The sequence below is a fragment of the Aulonocara sp. 'chitande type north' Nkhata Bay genome, linkage group LG23 (assembly GCF_057382095.1).
Source record: "Aulonocara sp. 'chitande type north' Nkhata Bay isolate Kocher_YH1m ecotype deep benthic linkage group LG23, A_spYH_male_GT1.1, whole genome shotgun sequence".
Classification (NCBI taxonomy): domain Eukaryota; kingdom Metazoa; phylum Chordata; class Actinopteri; order Cichliformes; family Cichlidae; genus Aulonocara; species Aulonocara sp. 'chitande type north' Nkhata Bay.
In genome coordinates this window covers 7,175,334-7,191,119 of record NC_141365.1, presented here as the reverse complement: position 1 = coordinate 7,191,119, position 15,786 = coordinate 7,175,334, and the positions used below count along the sequence as shown (strand labels likewise).

Below are 15,786 nucleotides of genomic sequence, written 5' to 3'. Positions count from 1 at the left end.
AGCCGGTGCCATTTCCACCCTCGTCTGGCATCCCAGGCACTCAGAGTATGATGGAGAGGCTGAGGTGAGGATCGGATAACCTGGACTGAATAAGAAGCCTAAGTTGGAGGGATGATAAAGAATATTGCCAAGAATTTATCTTCCTCTCCCTGTCGCTATTGTTCTCTATCAATAACCTCTTCTATCCACCTCGTCTTATTGCGGTGCTTTCCCTCAATCATCAGCTCATAATCTATTTCTAATGCTTTCTCTCTCTCTCTCTCTCTTTGTTTTATTGTCTCTCCACCAGGCCTACCCTCTTGGCTCTTTAACAAAGAAGCAGCCAACAGTGCTGGTGATCTGTGGTCCAGATCAAAATGGTTCTATTGGGCTGGTGTGTGCCCGACACCTGCGCATGTTTGTAAGTAACCTAGGAGGTACACTAAGGTAGGAGTTATATTCAGCAACATGACATGTTTGGGACATTAGGGAACTTACTGAGCCATTCAGACAATACAAAAAGCTAATCTTGCAAATGATTACATCATGACTAACAGGGGATCCCATATACAGGCCCACAGCACTTTACAGAATTTCATTTCAGCTCCTGTAAATGGCTGCAAGCAGTTATCCCATTACCCTCCCTGCAAGAGCTCTCAGACAGTCATGATATCATTGTATTGTTACTCTCGTTAAAGCCGTCTTGCGCCTTGCTTCCGCAGCCACGATGTGATGTCATGACCATGATGTCTGCAGCTTAGGCCACATACTGACTGACATTACAAATTATTCTTCAAGGAGCTATCCATCTTCACTGACCCCGCTGCAGATCACAGCTTTGAACATCCTTTATTCTGAGTACATGGTGCTGTGGTCAGTCCCGGTCTATGATTTTATTACAAGGGAAATTTTGGATATGTGTTTTTGGGATCTTTGGCTTTGAATGGAATGCATCTATACACTTTACCATATGTGTCTGACTTACTAGATTTACAGCACATCGATAGTTCTGATTAAAACCACGTTTTCTTTATTTAAGAAGCCCAATCTCTATCTTCCTTCACCTCCCACTCTGTCTTTTTTTCTCAAGGCCAAGAACAAAGCCAGAGGTTAGCTTTGAGAAGATATAGTTTGCCCTGGAATTCCAGAAATGAATAAGAAATGTTTCTGTAACTTAACTTAAGGATTTGGGTATTGATTCCCTGCTTTAAGTATATTGGGTGTGGGGTATTATTATGTCTGCTTGTGTATCCTTTTTCCCCCTAATGTTTTTACCTTCTGTGTCCATAATTTCTGGTATATTCTTTCCCCCTTTCCCCAAAGTGAAACATTTACTTCGTATTGAAAAGTGCTGCATAAATAAAATTTTATTATTATTATTTTTAAAGAGTCTGCACACTGCACCAGCCTGATCTGGGACCACACTTGTCTGAGCTTGCTCTAACTTGAGAAACTCGAATACTTTCTTTGGACTGTGAAGCGCTCTCTCGGTTTAAGACTGTATGTTTTTCATGGTGTGATGTGATCCCTGTCAGCAGGATGACATGCAAGTATACACACGAGACACACATTTTAATACATACACACACAGACACTCATGCACAGCCACAAACTCTGATGCAGAGCTGTGAATGTGATTAGACAGAGCAGAGAAATGAATGATCATTTGCAGGAGAACAGTCCAGGTTGCTTCCCACGTCACTCCAAGACAGCCATGTTAACAAAAACAGGTTGTGTCTGAATCTGTTGTGGATTCTTTAATATTTTCCGCAATGCCACATACCTGAGAGCACAAATATTCCTTGACCAAAGCCAGTATTTGATGAGGATAAACAACAACTACAGTGGTCATTAGTTCTGGTGCACTGCTCATATTAAAACAGGTGGACATCAAGTTAGGTTTGGCTCAGTTCATATGCTCTGAGGCATTCACTGCATGGAAACTTGTGCCATTAGTTACAGTAAACTAAAATACAAACTACTATTTTGCTTAGCAGTTTTGTTGCCTTTATTAACTCTGGGCAATTACAGTTCAGGTAAATTTAACATTCAAAGTAACATTTGAGACATTTCTTTGAAGTTTTTGCAGGTCTACTTTTTTTAAATTTTCTACTTTTTTTATTTTTTTTATTAAAGGGGACATGTTATGCTTCTAACATATATACCTATTACAGTCTTTACTGTTCATCAAAATGAGGTCAGTGCGTGTTAAAGCAATCTATCCAAGCTGAAGACCGCTGTGAATGCTTGTTTTGTTTACCAAAGATTTCCTCTTCTCTTGTGTGGGCTGATGTTAGCTCACCACAGATTTCTTATATGTTTAGCTCTGTCTGGCCTAAAGAGGAGGCTTACAAGAACTGGGTTGTTTTTTCACAAGCCAGGCGAACCAGGTGGCAGCCAATCATTAGATAGGTGGGGTGTTTTTAGGGTTTGGGGTAATGAAAGAAAGAAGAATTAACAATGAGCTGACCAGCTGCATAAATGACCGTTACAATCTGTACAACAGGTCCCTGGAACTGTAAGGAAATGAGGATAGCAAGTATCCTTTTAAAGATTTGAGTGTCCTGTGTTCTGCAGACCTCTTTCCTTTGTTGCTAATGGGCTGCACGTAATAAAAGAGTACTACAAGACACCGTGATCCCTCAGGGAGAGCAAGTGTAACCCTGTTAGAACTGAGCATTAACTGGAGAAAGACCCTTTTTATGCTGTGTGCTTGTTTCTGTCTCACGGCTCATTTCTCTTCAAGCTCAATGACACTGACAGTCATTTCGCACTCTCCCTTACTTTCACACATTTTGATGGCCTAACTGCTGATGAGGTCAAGGCCACCCCAGTGGCGCTGGCTAACCCCAGGAGAGACGCAGGCACTGGATTGTATTCTTCTCTGCTCTCTGGTCTGTGGTGATGATAGCAGTGATTGGTGATAATGGTGATTTATAATGGTGATTTAACTTGACAGATCACCTCCTTTGTAGGATAGCCTCAGCTAAAACAGATTTAAAAACATACTTTTACTTATTAATTTACTCATTCTTACTCTAAAAATGTATAAACATTAATAGTTCAGTTGGTATATAAAAGGCGCAGGAGGAGACAGTGTTTTTGAGAAAGGGGATAATTCCACACACGAGGAAACTACTATTTTAATAATTTGAATAAATTCACCAATATCTTAACTTAAAAAACAAAAAACTCAGCAGCCACTTTATTAGGTACACCTTGCTAGTGTTGGTTTGGACCCCTTTTGATTTTTGAACTACCTTTTTTTTGTGTGTGGCACAACAACAAGGTGGTGGTAAACATTCCTCAGAGTCCATATTGGCAGGACAATATCACACAGTTGATGTAGATTTGTTGTCCACAGATCCATGATGCAAATCTCCTGCAAATGATCCCTAGTAGATCAGCAGCCCATCTGACACCACCAACCACGCCACAGTCACTTAAATCACCATTTTCCATATTCTGATGATTGGTTTGAACTTGCCTACATGCATAAATGCATTGACACAGTGCCACGTGATTGGCTGAGTGGATATTTGTGTTAACAGCTAATTGTACCTATTAAAGCGGCCACTGACTATAGATAAAAAGTCAATTTAAAATATTACTTAAATTAAAATTATCCCTGGGAGTAATATGCTTTCTTTTGAAAGCGATTAGATTAGATTGTCAGTAGTGACTGAACAATACATACCACACATGTATGCATGTGTCTTATTACTCTAATGATGCTTAACATAAAAATTAACTTGATGAACTTACAAACACACTCAGTCAGACACTGACACTACAGACTACACTTCTGTTCCCGGGTTTTAAGATTTGTGTTTGTGACTGTGAAAAGGTCATGGATCACAGATGCTTCCTGCAGAGCATCACAGACCTTTCAGAATGCAGGGGTCTGGATTTCTACTCTACATGGCTTCCACTTCCTGAGGGTGGTATTCATTCAGAAAGCAGACTGCAGAAACCACTACTTCTGATCACCAGTCAACAATATTTTCAGTTGTACCGCATGCTAAATATACTGAAACACTATCCAAACTGAATCATGTCAGTGCTGGCTGAAACCAACATAATTAACTTTCTTCATTTCTGTGTTTTTCTCCCCTTCTTTCTGCCCTTTGTCTCTGCTGCCTCATCTGGTTCAGGAGTATGAGCCCACCATCTATCACCCTAAACGCTCCTCTCACAGTCTACATCAGGATTTCACAGTTCAATGTGAGAAGATGGACATCCCTTTCCTATCCTATCTCCCTACAGAGGTCAGCAATTCCTTTACAGGACATCACATTTTACCGAAACTTTAGCCATGCTGCTGAAAAGATTGAGTGTAAAGTTTAATTTAAAAAGAGTTTTTCAATAATTCTCTCTTTTTTAATTTCTGAACTTTTTTTGAGACCTTTAGCTCCCTTGGGTCTTTACTGGTTGCAGGAGATAGTCAGTTAATTACTGAGCTATAGAGGTTTCTCCGTTGTTTGTTTCTTGTAACCTCTGGACTGAGTCCGAACACTTTCCCCTCGTTTCAAGCCTTTATGCTATGTTAACCTAATTGGCTGCATTCTCTAGACTTTTATTTAATCAGCAAGAAGGAGATGATGCAACACAGTGATGCAGTGATTAGTGGTGTTGCCTTACTGCTATATGACTGAGGCCTTTCTGTATGGAGTTTGCAAGTTCTCTTTGCACCTTTGTGGGTTACCTTTTGGTGCTCTGGTTTTGTTCTCCAAAGACATAGCGGTTGGGTTAATTACAGATCATACAAAACTGTCTGGGAAAGGCTCCAGCCTCCCCTGTTGTTCACTTTTATTAAATAAAAAGTGCAGTTTAGACGGTGGTATATTTACTTCTATATCTTTCTCATGTTTAATGAATGGTTGCATTTTATTAAACAACCTTTTCAGATGGGTTTATGATAAAATCTAATCAAACTTTTTAGCCCCTACTGTGATTTTGTGCTTCATAATATTTCATAAACTGAAAATCTAATGACAGCATTGATGTAGCAGACATGCAAAAGGGGTCTTTTAGTGTCCGAGCACTGATTGCAACACTACTGGATGTTCACAGTTCTGGTAGTAGAGGAAGCAGCCTTCAAAGTCTGCAAAAGGAGGAAATCACAAGTTTCCAAGTGGTTTGTTTCCCATATGGGATCTTTGTGGGTTTCGTTAACTTTGTTTTGTACGGTGGCCCCTAGAGACAAAGCACGTACAAACTCCAAAACACATGCAAATTCCAAAACACATGCAAACTCCAAAACACTTGCAAACTAAAGAACACATGCAAACTCCAAAACACGTACAAACTCCAAAACACTTGCAAAACCCAAAACACTTGCAAACTAAAAAACACATGCAAATTCCAAAACACGTACAAATTCCAAAACACTTGCAAAATCCAAAACACTTGCAAACTAAAAAACACATGCAAATTCCAAAACACGTACAAAATCCAAAACACTTGCAAACTAAAAAACACATGCAAATTCCAAAACACGTACAAATTCCAAAACATGTACAAACTCCAAAACACGTACAAACTCCAAAACACTTGCAAAATCCAAAACACGTACAAATTCCAAAACACGTACAAATTCCAAAACACTTGCAAACTCAAAAACACATGCAAATTCCAAAACACAACGGAAGTGCTCCAGGACGCTAGGGGCAGTGTTGAGCTCGATTTGCAAAATAAACGGCAAGTTTGTCTGTATGGGACGGTCTAGTCTCCGTCGCGCTTCCCAGGTTGCCTAGCAACCGTGATACTAACCGCTGGAAACGTGTCATACAACTTGGTTTGACAGAAATGAGGGAGAACATATTTTGTTCATTTGTTTGTTTGTTTCTACATGAGCTTTGTGTGATTTGATAAGTATCTGAGGCTGAGACCACAGGACAGTAAAACATGATTTTTGGGCTTCATTTCTGTACTGAACAGTCATTTCAAGATTAATTAGTAAATAAGAATTAGCTGATGTTGTTCATGAGACTAAAGTCATATCACTTTGGTAATGTAAATATAATATGGCCAATATTCTAGTTATTATATTAATCATTATTAGCTATTACAGCAGTGAACATGAACTCTGTGTCAAATACTGAGCTTCAGTACAGATTCAAGTTGCAGTTATTTATATGTCTTATCACCTTAAATCTTCACTCAAAGACAAGTATCTTTGACAGTGCATATATAGGTGTATCATATATAAGAGACAAATGTTGTTCCTTCAGTATGTTGGCATTACTAAATTTGGCTCATTGCTTACATATATTTATTAAAAGAAAATGTACAAGCTGTGATAACTGTTTCTGATAAAATGAAGAGTAGACTGATGTATTAAATATTCCTTTATTGGGTGAGAAAATCAGACCATGTCATAACTGCTTTAAGTCATACAGAATAGATATCAGAGCCTTAAACAGGCTGGCTTCTGCTAAATGGGTCAAACTGGGCAGAAAGTCTACAAACACATAACATCCTTATAGAATATGATGTAACACTATAGATCAACTTACCTCAGAATATATAAAGCATATAAACAATTACAGCAATATGATGCAACAAACACAGCAGTGCTACTGATCCAAAATACTCAAAGCTTCATAGAACTGAAACAAACATTTGTTTTTAGCTCCATTCTGCTGCTGATACATACTTTAGGTTTCTGAATATTACACTTGTTGCTGCCTTTCATAGTGTGTAACTTGAAGGCCCTGAGTACTTTCTCCCACACTGAAAACACTGGAATGATAAAATTATTTGAACATTACCTAATAAGACTGATTCAGGACAGACAATTAGTTATTTTAAACTTTTCTAGCAGTCCTTCACAAACAGGGAACAGTCTGTCTATTCTCTCCATCTGTCAGCTGCTGCTGGCTCTTCCTCCTCCTCTTCCTCACACACTGTTGAGTTTGTCCTGGTGGATCATCAGGGGTGCAAAGCCTCACAGATGATGTGCAGCAGTGGGTCCCTCAGTCTGTCCTCACTCTGGACACTTGCAGTTGTCACACATGGAAATCAAATGTGTGATAAGCTGCAGGATTCAAACACAAGTGTGACTTATAAACACATGTTCATATTTTTATTACACAATCAGAGAGAAAGAAACAGAGAGAGAGTGCAGGACAGACAGACAGGTTAAAGTCTCAGGTGTATACACTGCTACAAAACAGCACAAAAGAAGGAGGATTTAGTGTTTGTGTTATTACGAAACAAGAGGAGTTCCCAGATGGTACAGTGGACACACATGTGTGACTCCTGTGATTAAAGCATCTTTCTTTCAGCTTAACGAGTGAACCGTCAGCTCGTTCAAACACACGTTAAAGTCCGTTTGGCTCGACACCACCGAACAGAGGCAGCAATATAACATAGCTAACATTAACAGTGCAGTGAATCTTCCTTGTGCTGTGATATTCAGGACTGCAAACCGAGCAGCACCACTGACTTTCAGCTTGTTGTGTTTGTGGATATATGACTGACTTTAATTATCCACAAAATCATCACAATCTCTGTAAGATTAAGGTCGGCTATATATATTTTTTTAAAGTAAAGGCTTTAAAACCAAGTTAATTCTGAAAGTACAGACATGACTAATGTCACATAACTTTCCCGACATGTGACCAACAATAATGGTTTAATGTTCTTCATTAAAAAAATATTTGCGCATAAATAAGTGACATAATATTCAGTACTTACTTCTGAAAGTTTACACTTCCTCCGCTCCGCTTCCACCGTTTTTTTTCGGCAAAATTATCCACACCACCACCGCACTATGAAGTCTGGGATATGTTGGGCCATGAAGGCTACACCGACCCATCCTTAAAATTCAGGGAAATTATGGACGCATTTGAGGGCCGCATTTCGAGCAGCCTTTGAATTGGGAAAGCCTTCTCTTGTCGCTGTGACGTAATCGGCCTTAAAATGCGGCCTTTAAGGCTGCAAACCCCAAATCCGGTCATTGGTACTTCCTGGCTTGTGTAGTTACTAGGTAACAAAAGCTCAACACTGCCCCTAGCGTCCTGGAGCACTTCCGTTGTGTTTTGGAATTTGCATGTGTTTTTGAGTTTGCAAGTGTTTTGGAATTTGTACGTGTTTTGGATTTTGCAAGTGTTTTGGAATTTGTACGTGTTTTGGATTTTGCAAGTGTTTTGGAATTTGTACGTGTTTTGGATTTTGCAAGTGTTTTGGAATTTGTACGTGTTTTGGAATTTGCATGTGTTTTTTAGTTTGCAAGTGTTTTGGATTTTGCAAGTGTTTTGGAATTTGTACGTGTTTTGGATTTTGCAAGTGTTTTGGAATTTGTACGTGTTTTGGATTTTGCAAGTGTTTTGGAATTTGTACATGTTTTGGAATTTGCATGTGTTTTTTAGTTTGCAAGTGTTTTGGATTTTGCAAGTGTTTTGGAATTTGTACGTGTTTTGGAATTTGTACGTGTTTTGGAATTTGCATGTGTTTTTTAGTTTGCAAGTGTTTTGGATTTTGCAAGTGTTTTGGAGTCTGTACGTGTTTTGGAGTTTGCATGTGTTTTTTAGTTTGCAAGTGTTTTGGATTTTGCATGTGTTTTGGAGTTTGTACGTGTTTTGGAGTTTGCATGTGTTTTGGAATTTGCAAGTGTTTTGGAGTTTGCAAGTGTTTTGGAGTTTGTACGTGCTTTGTCTCTAGGGGCCACCGTACTTTTCATACACTTCTGCATAACATTTACCCTTCATTTCGGAAAATTTTGGATCCTCTGAGACAACATTGGGTTTGAGATAATCTGTCAGTCTGGGAATGACAACGGATAATAACAACTGCACAGACTGTAAACCCCACACGGGTAAATGTTTTACTCTTATACAGATTAATCTTGCCTTTAACCACTGGAAGGTGATTCCAGTGAATTGTGTACAAGAAGTAAGCTTCTAATTTTATTCATACTGAGGTATTTTCTGTTTAGGTGCAGCTTATAAACGATGCCTACAACCTAGTGATTGATGCCATGATGGGCCCAGAAGCAGACTGTGCCAACATAAAGGAGCCATACTCTGGTATTTTGGTCACCCTGAAGCAAATCAAGATTCCCATTGCTAGTGTGGATGTGCCCTCAGGTAAGTGTTAACATAAACTGTAGATATAAGTCTTGAGGCCCAAAAAATACAATAAATTACCCTCCAGGCAGCTCTCTCAGTTTTCCAAGTCTAGAGGCACATTTAGAGAATAACTCTTGCGCTAAAATCAGATCACTATGAGTTCATCCTACTCCATATACACTAACTGCTGAAAATGGCACAAATTTATTGAAAAGCTCCTTTCCTTAAACGCATTTTTTCCAGGTTGGGATGTAGAAGAGCGAAGTCAGGATGGGATAAACCCAGAAGTTCTCATCTCACTTACAGCACCAAAGAAGTGTGCCACGAGTTTCACGGGGAAGCATTTCTTGGCCGGACGCTTCCTACCCTATGACATCCAGAAAAAATATGAGCTTAACCTTCCAGACTTCCCTGGCACAGACTGTCTCGTAGAATTGTAACATGTGGAACCACAAGAGCCCATGTTGACCACTCCTGATTTTGAAAAGAAACAACTGATCTATTCTTTTGTTTTGTATTTTATAGACTATCGGTGTGATTTAATGTTGACATCTCAGCTGTGTAGATCAGGCTATGCATTAGCCAGATGTGCTGTTGAGCTACAGTAGGAAGATTCATATATAGAAACTGTGGTTTGAGTCATGTCTATTTAGGGTATGGCATGAGGAGTTTTGTGTCAGTCTACTTGTAAAAGGTGTAGCATTGCACTGTTTTCTGATTACTTTGCAAAACAAATGTCTTTCTCGAGGCTCAGCAGAGGAAGGTGAGATTTCTATTGTGCCAATCTAAGGAATGTTTTAATGTTCTGATACTTTTTCATTCTTATGCTTGACTTTCTACTGAGGTGTGCTGCTGAGACACACTGGTGTAGGTTGGTAATTACATTTTTCAGATGTGTTGTTGATTTGTGTGGTCAGGCTGCACTTTTGCATAACCTTTGTTTCAGTTACCTCATTTGCTTTTTGTTGTCCAATAAAAAACAAAGAACTAATTTCAAAGAAGTGTTCAATTTCTGGTGTTTTGCTTTTCTTCACTTTAAATGGCACTGACAGCTTGTCTTAAAAAAAATTAAATCATGAAACGACCAGGGCTCCAGATGGATAAAAGCTGCACCAATCAGCACTTTTTATAACGTCAATATCAAATAACTATGCAATGTGAAAAAAATCATTTGTAATGACAAAATAACTGAAAAATTACAAACAACTCGCCGTTTACGCCAGCTTGATGTGATCTTTTGGTTTATTCTGATTCATTGTTTTGGTTTTCAGGTCTACTGATCTGTTCTCATTAACTATGTTTCCAGCTTCAGTGGGCAGCTGTTTTCAGTAAATAAGATCTAATAGAAACCCAGTGAATGCCAGCTTCCCAACCCCAACAGCAAACGGACCTAGGTTGCAACCAGCTGGTGAATACATTAAGTTTTTTTAGTAGTATTTCTCAGGACTTTTTATGAAATTAAGAATTGAAGCCAAAATTATGAGAGAATATTGGACAAACTTGACTCATTTGACAGGAGCAAAAATACCTCAAATGTCATTCTTTTAGTCTGAAATTGGATGGGTTTTCCAGAAGTGATCCAGAGCACACAAAACCAAAAGTATTTTACATTTTTATACTGATATACATATATCTATTCAGATGGATTTCATGTGCCATGTCTCAGTGTAGTTTTTATGGCACAGTGATGTCAAAGTTCAAGGGGGACCTTGACACTGTCACGAGAACTGTCTGTGTTCTCACCACATGGTCATGGTCACCTGCTGATCTTTGAATGGTCCTTGGAGAATCTCAAAACAGTGAATTAGAACCACAGCATAGCTTTGGTAATGCAAGCTGCACATACGGAACAGAGGTTATACAGAGGTCAGAGAATTAATGAGTACAGTGCATTGGCACCTGCAATGCAACAAATAATGTAAAAATAAAAAAATCGGAATCATTTATTGTGAGCTATAAATATTATAAAGGCATCTGAGCTGCCATTAGCTTAGATGTAAAGTTATTAAATTATTAATTGATGTTTGACAGGCAATTTACACCTTTTAAATCAGTAGTTTAACATTCAGTATGGACATTTATTTCCATACTTGAAATATATTAATTAATTTCATTGATTAATGTCTTTAATAGGGTCAAAACTGACTGAAAAGGCATGAAATATAAACAGTATGTAAGGGTAAACGCATTACCTTACCAGAAACTGGAGTCTAAAATAATTTTAATGATGTTTTTAACTACATGCCAACATCAATATTAATGTTTTATAAGCTGAATAAGTCCAAGTCCAGCTTGTGCCAGAAAACTAAATGATGATGGCTTTAAAGAAACATAGACAACATACATTTCCATCTTGGTATTCTAGCTAATATACTGTATACCCATACTAAAGTAATTTTGCTTCATTTATTACCTTTGATCTTCAAGAAATGCCCTTCAGTGTCAGGACAGCTGCCAAAATAGACTTGAACGCTGCCTGTTCTGTTAAAAGCATCCAGGCCACCAAGCTATGTAATGTGCACTTCTCATGCGATTATTGCCGGGCATCTTAGGTGTGCACACACTGTTACATCTGTTTATGGATTCCAAACTGGATTTGATTTGGTAATGAAACCCACAAAGAGGTGTCATCAGGCTATAATTCGCTGTAGAGGAAGATCCCTCATTACTAAGCTCAAGGTTGTGGCCTTCAGTGATGCTACAACTGCTGTGCTGTTTATAAATGAAGTAATGTGTATATGTATGAAGTGCATATGTTGCACCCTCAGAGAGACATGACTCCATTATCCTTTTTTTGCAACTTTATTCTCCTCAGTTCAGGTTTGGAGTTTACAGGCAGCATAGCATATAATCAGCAAAACATCGCTCCCACATCTCAGACACTGTTTGTTTTTCTACGCTTACTGATGACATCACACGTCTGAACTCTGACCTCCTGGAGGTCACATTTTGGACACATTTCTAGTTAATGTTTGTGGTTTAGTCCAAAAACAAAACACAATTAAATAAGAATAGTCTTTAAAGATTTTCCCAACAATTCAGAAAAATGTAAGTTTTATAACTACTTTTAGAGCGCAACACATACTAATTCACTAATGCCCAGTGTGGGTGCACATGTGTGAGTGGGTGTAGAAAGTCAGTGAAAAGGAATGTTGATTCATTTCTTTTTTGCTCCGTGGTATTAAATCTGTCAGAGGCAAACTGAAAAACGTAGAAATATGTCTCGGCTCTCAGCAGCCGTCCCTTTCATGCCTGTCCAATCGCTGTCAGGGAACAAGACTTGTTGCCACTCTGTCTTTTGTGCTTTTCATTAAAGTGGCGGTGTAATGAGCTTTAGTGTCATCAGTGGCCTGGAGAAATGAACAGCCATAACTGACACTAGCACTTGTTTGTAAGAGTCAGCGAGATAAAATCATACATGGGTAAGAAATGTAGGCCAAAAAAACAAAAAAACCCCCCCAAAAAACAATTTAGGGAGCAGCAACAAATAAGAAACATAAATCCAGACTGTCTATGGCATAAAAAATTAAAGAAACTAAAGGATCTGCCTCTGAAAGGACTCCAGCACCTTTTCATGATGATAACTATCATCTTTAAGGAGAGAGAATCATTGACTATCCGGCTCTTTCGGTTCGGCTCACTAAAAAGAGCCGGCTCTTTCGGCTCCGAACTGGCTCTTCAGGTTGTTTTGTTGCTTTAATTAATTTATTATTAACAATAATATAAAATTATGCACAAAAGGAATTACTAACATAAAAACAAGTGGTTTTATTTATATATGTTTATATATAAATATATGCGGTGGCCCCTAGAGACAAAACACGTACAAACTCCAAAACACATTTCTAGCATGAACTGAACTTCCAAAGCAGAGCTACTAGATCACTTAAATTACACAATTGAAAGCATGTGTGTATTGTTTGTGTATTTATACACAGGCACTCATATATATATTCAAATAATTAAAAAAAAAAGTTCATTTACCTGTTATTACCACACACCAAATCCGGTCGTTGGTACTTGCTGGCTTGTGTAGCCACAAGATAACTGTGTAGCCACAAGATAACAAAGGCCCAGCATCCTGGAGCACTTCTGTTGTCTTTTGTACGTGTTTTGAGTTTTTATATGCTTCTGAGTTTTTATATGCTTCTGAGTTTTTATGTGCTTCGGAGTTTGTACGTGTTTTTACGTTTTTTTTGGAGTTTTTACGTGTTTTGGAGTTTGTATGTGTTTTTACGTGTTTTGGAGTTTGTACATGCTTCAGAGTTCGTACGTGATTTGAAGTTTGTATGTGCTTTGTCTCTAGGGGCCACCGTAAATATACTTTTATTTATTCACTCCACATAAAATGTAATAAATAAATCATATAATACAAAAATCAACTATTCACATTTCAAGTTTTAACTATTTAAATTTTCAGCTTTTTCCTTTCACAAATTTAAAGTGAAAAGAACACAAAACACTGCAAACCACAACACAATTAAATATAAATTATAATATGAAAACTAAAAGAACATGCATATTCTCTGTCATATGGGCCTGCATGAATAAACTTTCTCAATCCTTTATCATCTGCAACTGAAAATAGTTGTGGATGATTACTATACCTTTCTAATGTTGTTGTCCCTGCCTCTCTTTCTCTCTCTCTGGCTCTGTTCCTGTGCTACTGAGTGTAACTACCGCCCCTCCCCCCTCTGCCCAGCGTAAAGCACAAGGCTCGCGTGCAGAGTGAAGCGGAAAAAAAGTGCGAGAGAGAGGCTGAGAGAAAGAAAACCCACGTGACGGCTCGCGATAAGGAGCCGGCTCGCGTCGTTCACGTCAAAGACCCGGCTCTAAGAGCCATTTCGTTCGCGAACGACCCATCACTATTAAGGACACAACTGTGTGCTAAGTGGCTTAACAAACAAAAACCATTCTTCTGGAAGTGTTCAAGTACAAAGACTGGACTCAAAATGAATGAAAAAGCAGCCAATGTCCAAAGAAAAACTTTGAAAGAACTTTAGAAAGCCTGGAGAACAATTCCTCAATCTCCTGTTGACCACTTTAAAAACGTACAAAAAAGTCTGGCTCCTTGGAAAGAAAAGAAATTAGGGATGAGTATGAGTGCTATAAACAACAGTACACTACAAGCAAAACAACACAAAACAGCTTGAGTAAATATAGAATAAAAATGCATTTCTTAATGTTTCTTCGTGACAGAACCGAGAACTTATGGGAATCTATTTCCTAAATATTGTCTTGTTGAACTGTAATCCACATGCAATGGTGGAAAATGAGTCTTTACCTCATTAAGAAGTATTTCATACTTCAGCTGTCTGAGATGGAGCTGGTGCTGGTACTCCACTGGTTGCCAGCCCAGGGGGCAGGCCTGTCTAACAGGTCACAAGAAAAATGTGGGGGGCCACTGGATGATTAATGAGAGAGGAAAGAAGGAAAAACAAAGTTCTGATACACAAATCTGTATTTATTCTGTGGACTTGTTTGTTTGGTGGAGCTGCTAACAGCTCATCTGACATATGAAACCTTACGATCCTTTTAGCCAGTTTCATTTGCCAGGGAGCTAAGGGTGAAGGTGGGTGGCTGGTGCAGTTAGGAGGTTCAGGAAACACTGGTGCTTTCTTTAGGAGTGCATTGTATTTTGTATCATTTTAACAGGAAACTCTTAATGTGAAAAGTAACTGATAATAAGATTAGTAGTAAAAGCACATTTTTCTAGGTTTCAGAATTGAACCTAAACATAAATCTCATTACTTTTCAGCCAATTAACCGAACTTAGCTTTAGTCCTTATCAAGATGCAGACGGGGACTCTGGAGACTTTTTAACACCTTTTTAAAAGTTTTAACCCAGTGGGATGTTTAAACAGTTCAGCCTAATTAGTGTATTTAATTTCCATTGCTTTTACGAGGATCTTTACTAAATAAAACACTTCACATCCTGTAAACGAGTCCAAGTACATTGCACCTCATAAGCATGTCTCGTGTCTGCGCTCTGAGGACTTTCCTGAATGGCATGCCATATGACGCCACTTCCACTCTTTGGCAGTGCATCACCCAGCAATCAGCAACTGCTAAAGAGTTACAAAACTGAACCAGAAGTTGAACCCGAGGGAGAGCAGCATCTGGCACTGTCCCGTGTCTGCTGGTAAGACAAAGGTAACACAGATTGGGAGGGGGGCCAGCGAAGGACATGACAATTTACAGAAGATGATTATAACTGTCATCTCTTGTTTATAAACACAGTCTTGAATTATTATTGCAAATCACAAGGAAATGTATTGTGTCAGCTAGACGTTCATATTTTAAATGCCTTTTAAAAAAAGCAAGAGAAAAAATAAAAATAGATTTTTCAATCATCCGGAATTAAAGTTCTAAAATTCTTTGCTTGACAAGACACACGTAGAAACTAGAATAGAGATTTAAAGATGGAAACACACACGTGAAGCCACACACCTGTTGTGTTGCTAAATATGTATTCGCTGGTGCAATAGGGTGGAGGGGGGTTACAAATCAATGTAACTCTTGAGTTAAACAAATGCAAGTAATGCTTTAAATAAGCCACAAATAGTGAAAAAAAAGCTAAGAAGAACAGGAAAGCACCCTTTTACTTTCAGTAACCACAGGCACATGTACACATTTGCCTTCTCTTTCCGTGCGTGTGTGTGTGCTCCTTCCCCTCTCTTCCCCCACCATACCCTTACCTTTTTTTGGACCATGATGCGGGGGACCCAGATGT

General features: G+C 38.6%; 1 protein-coding gene across 2 annotated transcripts in view; it reads left to right on the top strand.

Annotated features, from left to right (window-relative positions):
* The window catches only part of yjefn3 (YjeF N-terminal domain containing 3), a 52,183-nt gene extending 42,138 nt beyond the window's left edge, over positions 1 to 10,045 (top strand). For both annotated transcript variants that reach the window (XM_086282742.1, XM_086282743.1), the window contains exons 3-6: positions 290 to 400; positions 4,134 to 4,247; positions 8,921 to 9,071; positions 9,297 to 10,045. In XM_086282742.1, the coding sequence (XP_086138868.1) occupies positions 290 to 400; positions 4,134 to 4,247; positions 8,921 to 9,071; positions 9,297 to 9,493 (573 nt within the window). In that variant the 3' untranslated portion in view covers positions 9,494 to 10,045. The remainder of the gene's footprint in view (positions 1 to 289; positions 401 to 4,133; positions 4,248 to 8,920; positions 9,072 to 9,296) is intronic.
* The last annotated feature ends 5,741 nt before the right edge of the window (positions 10,046 to 15,786 follow it).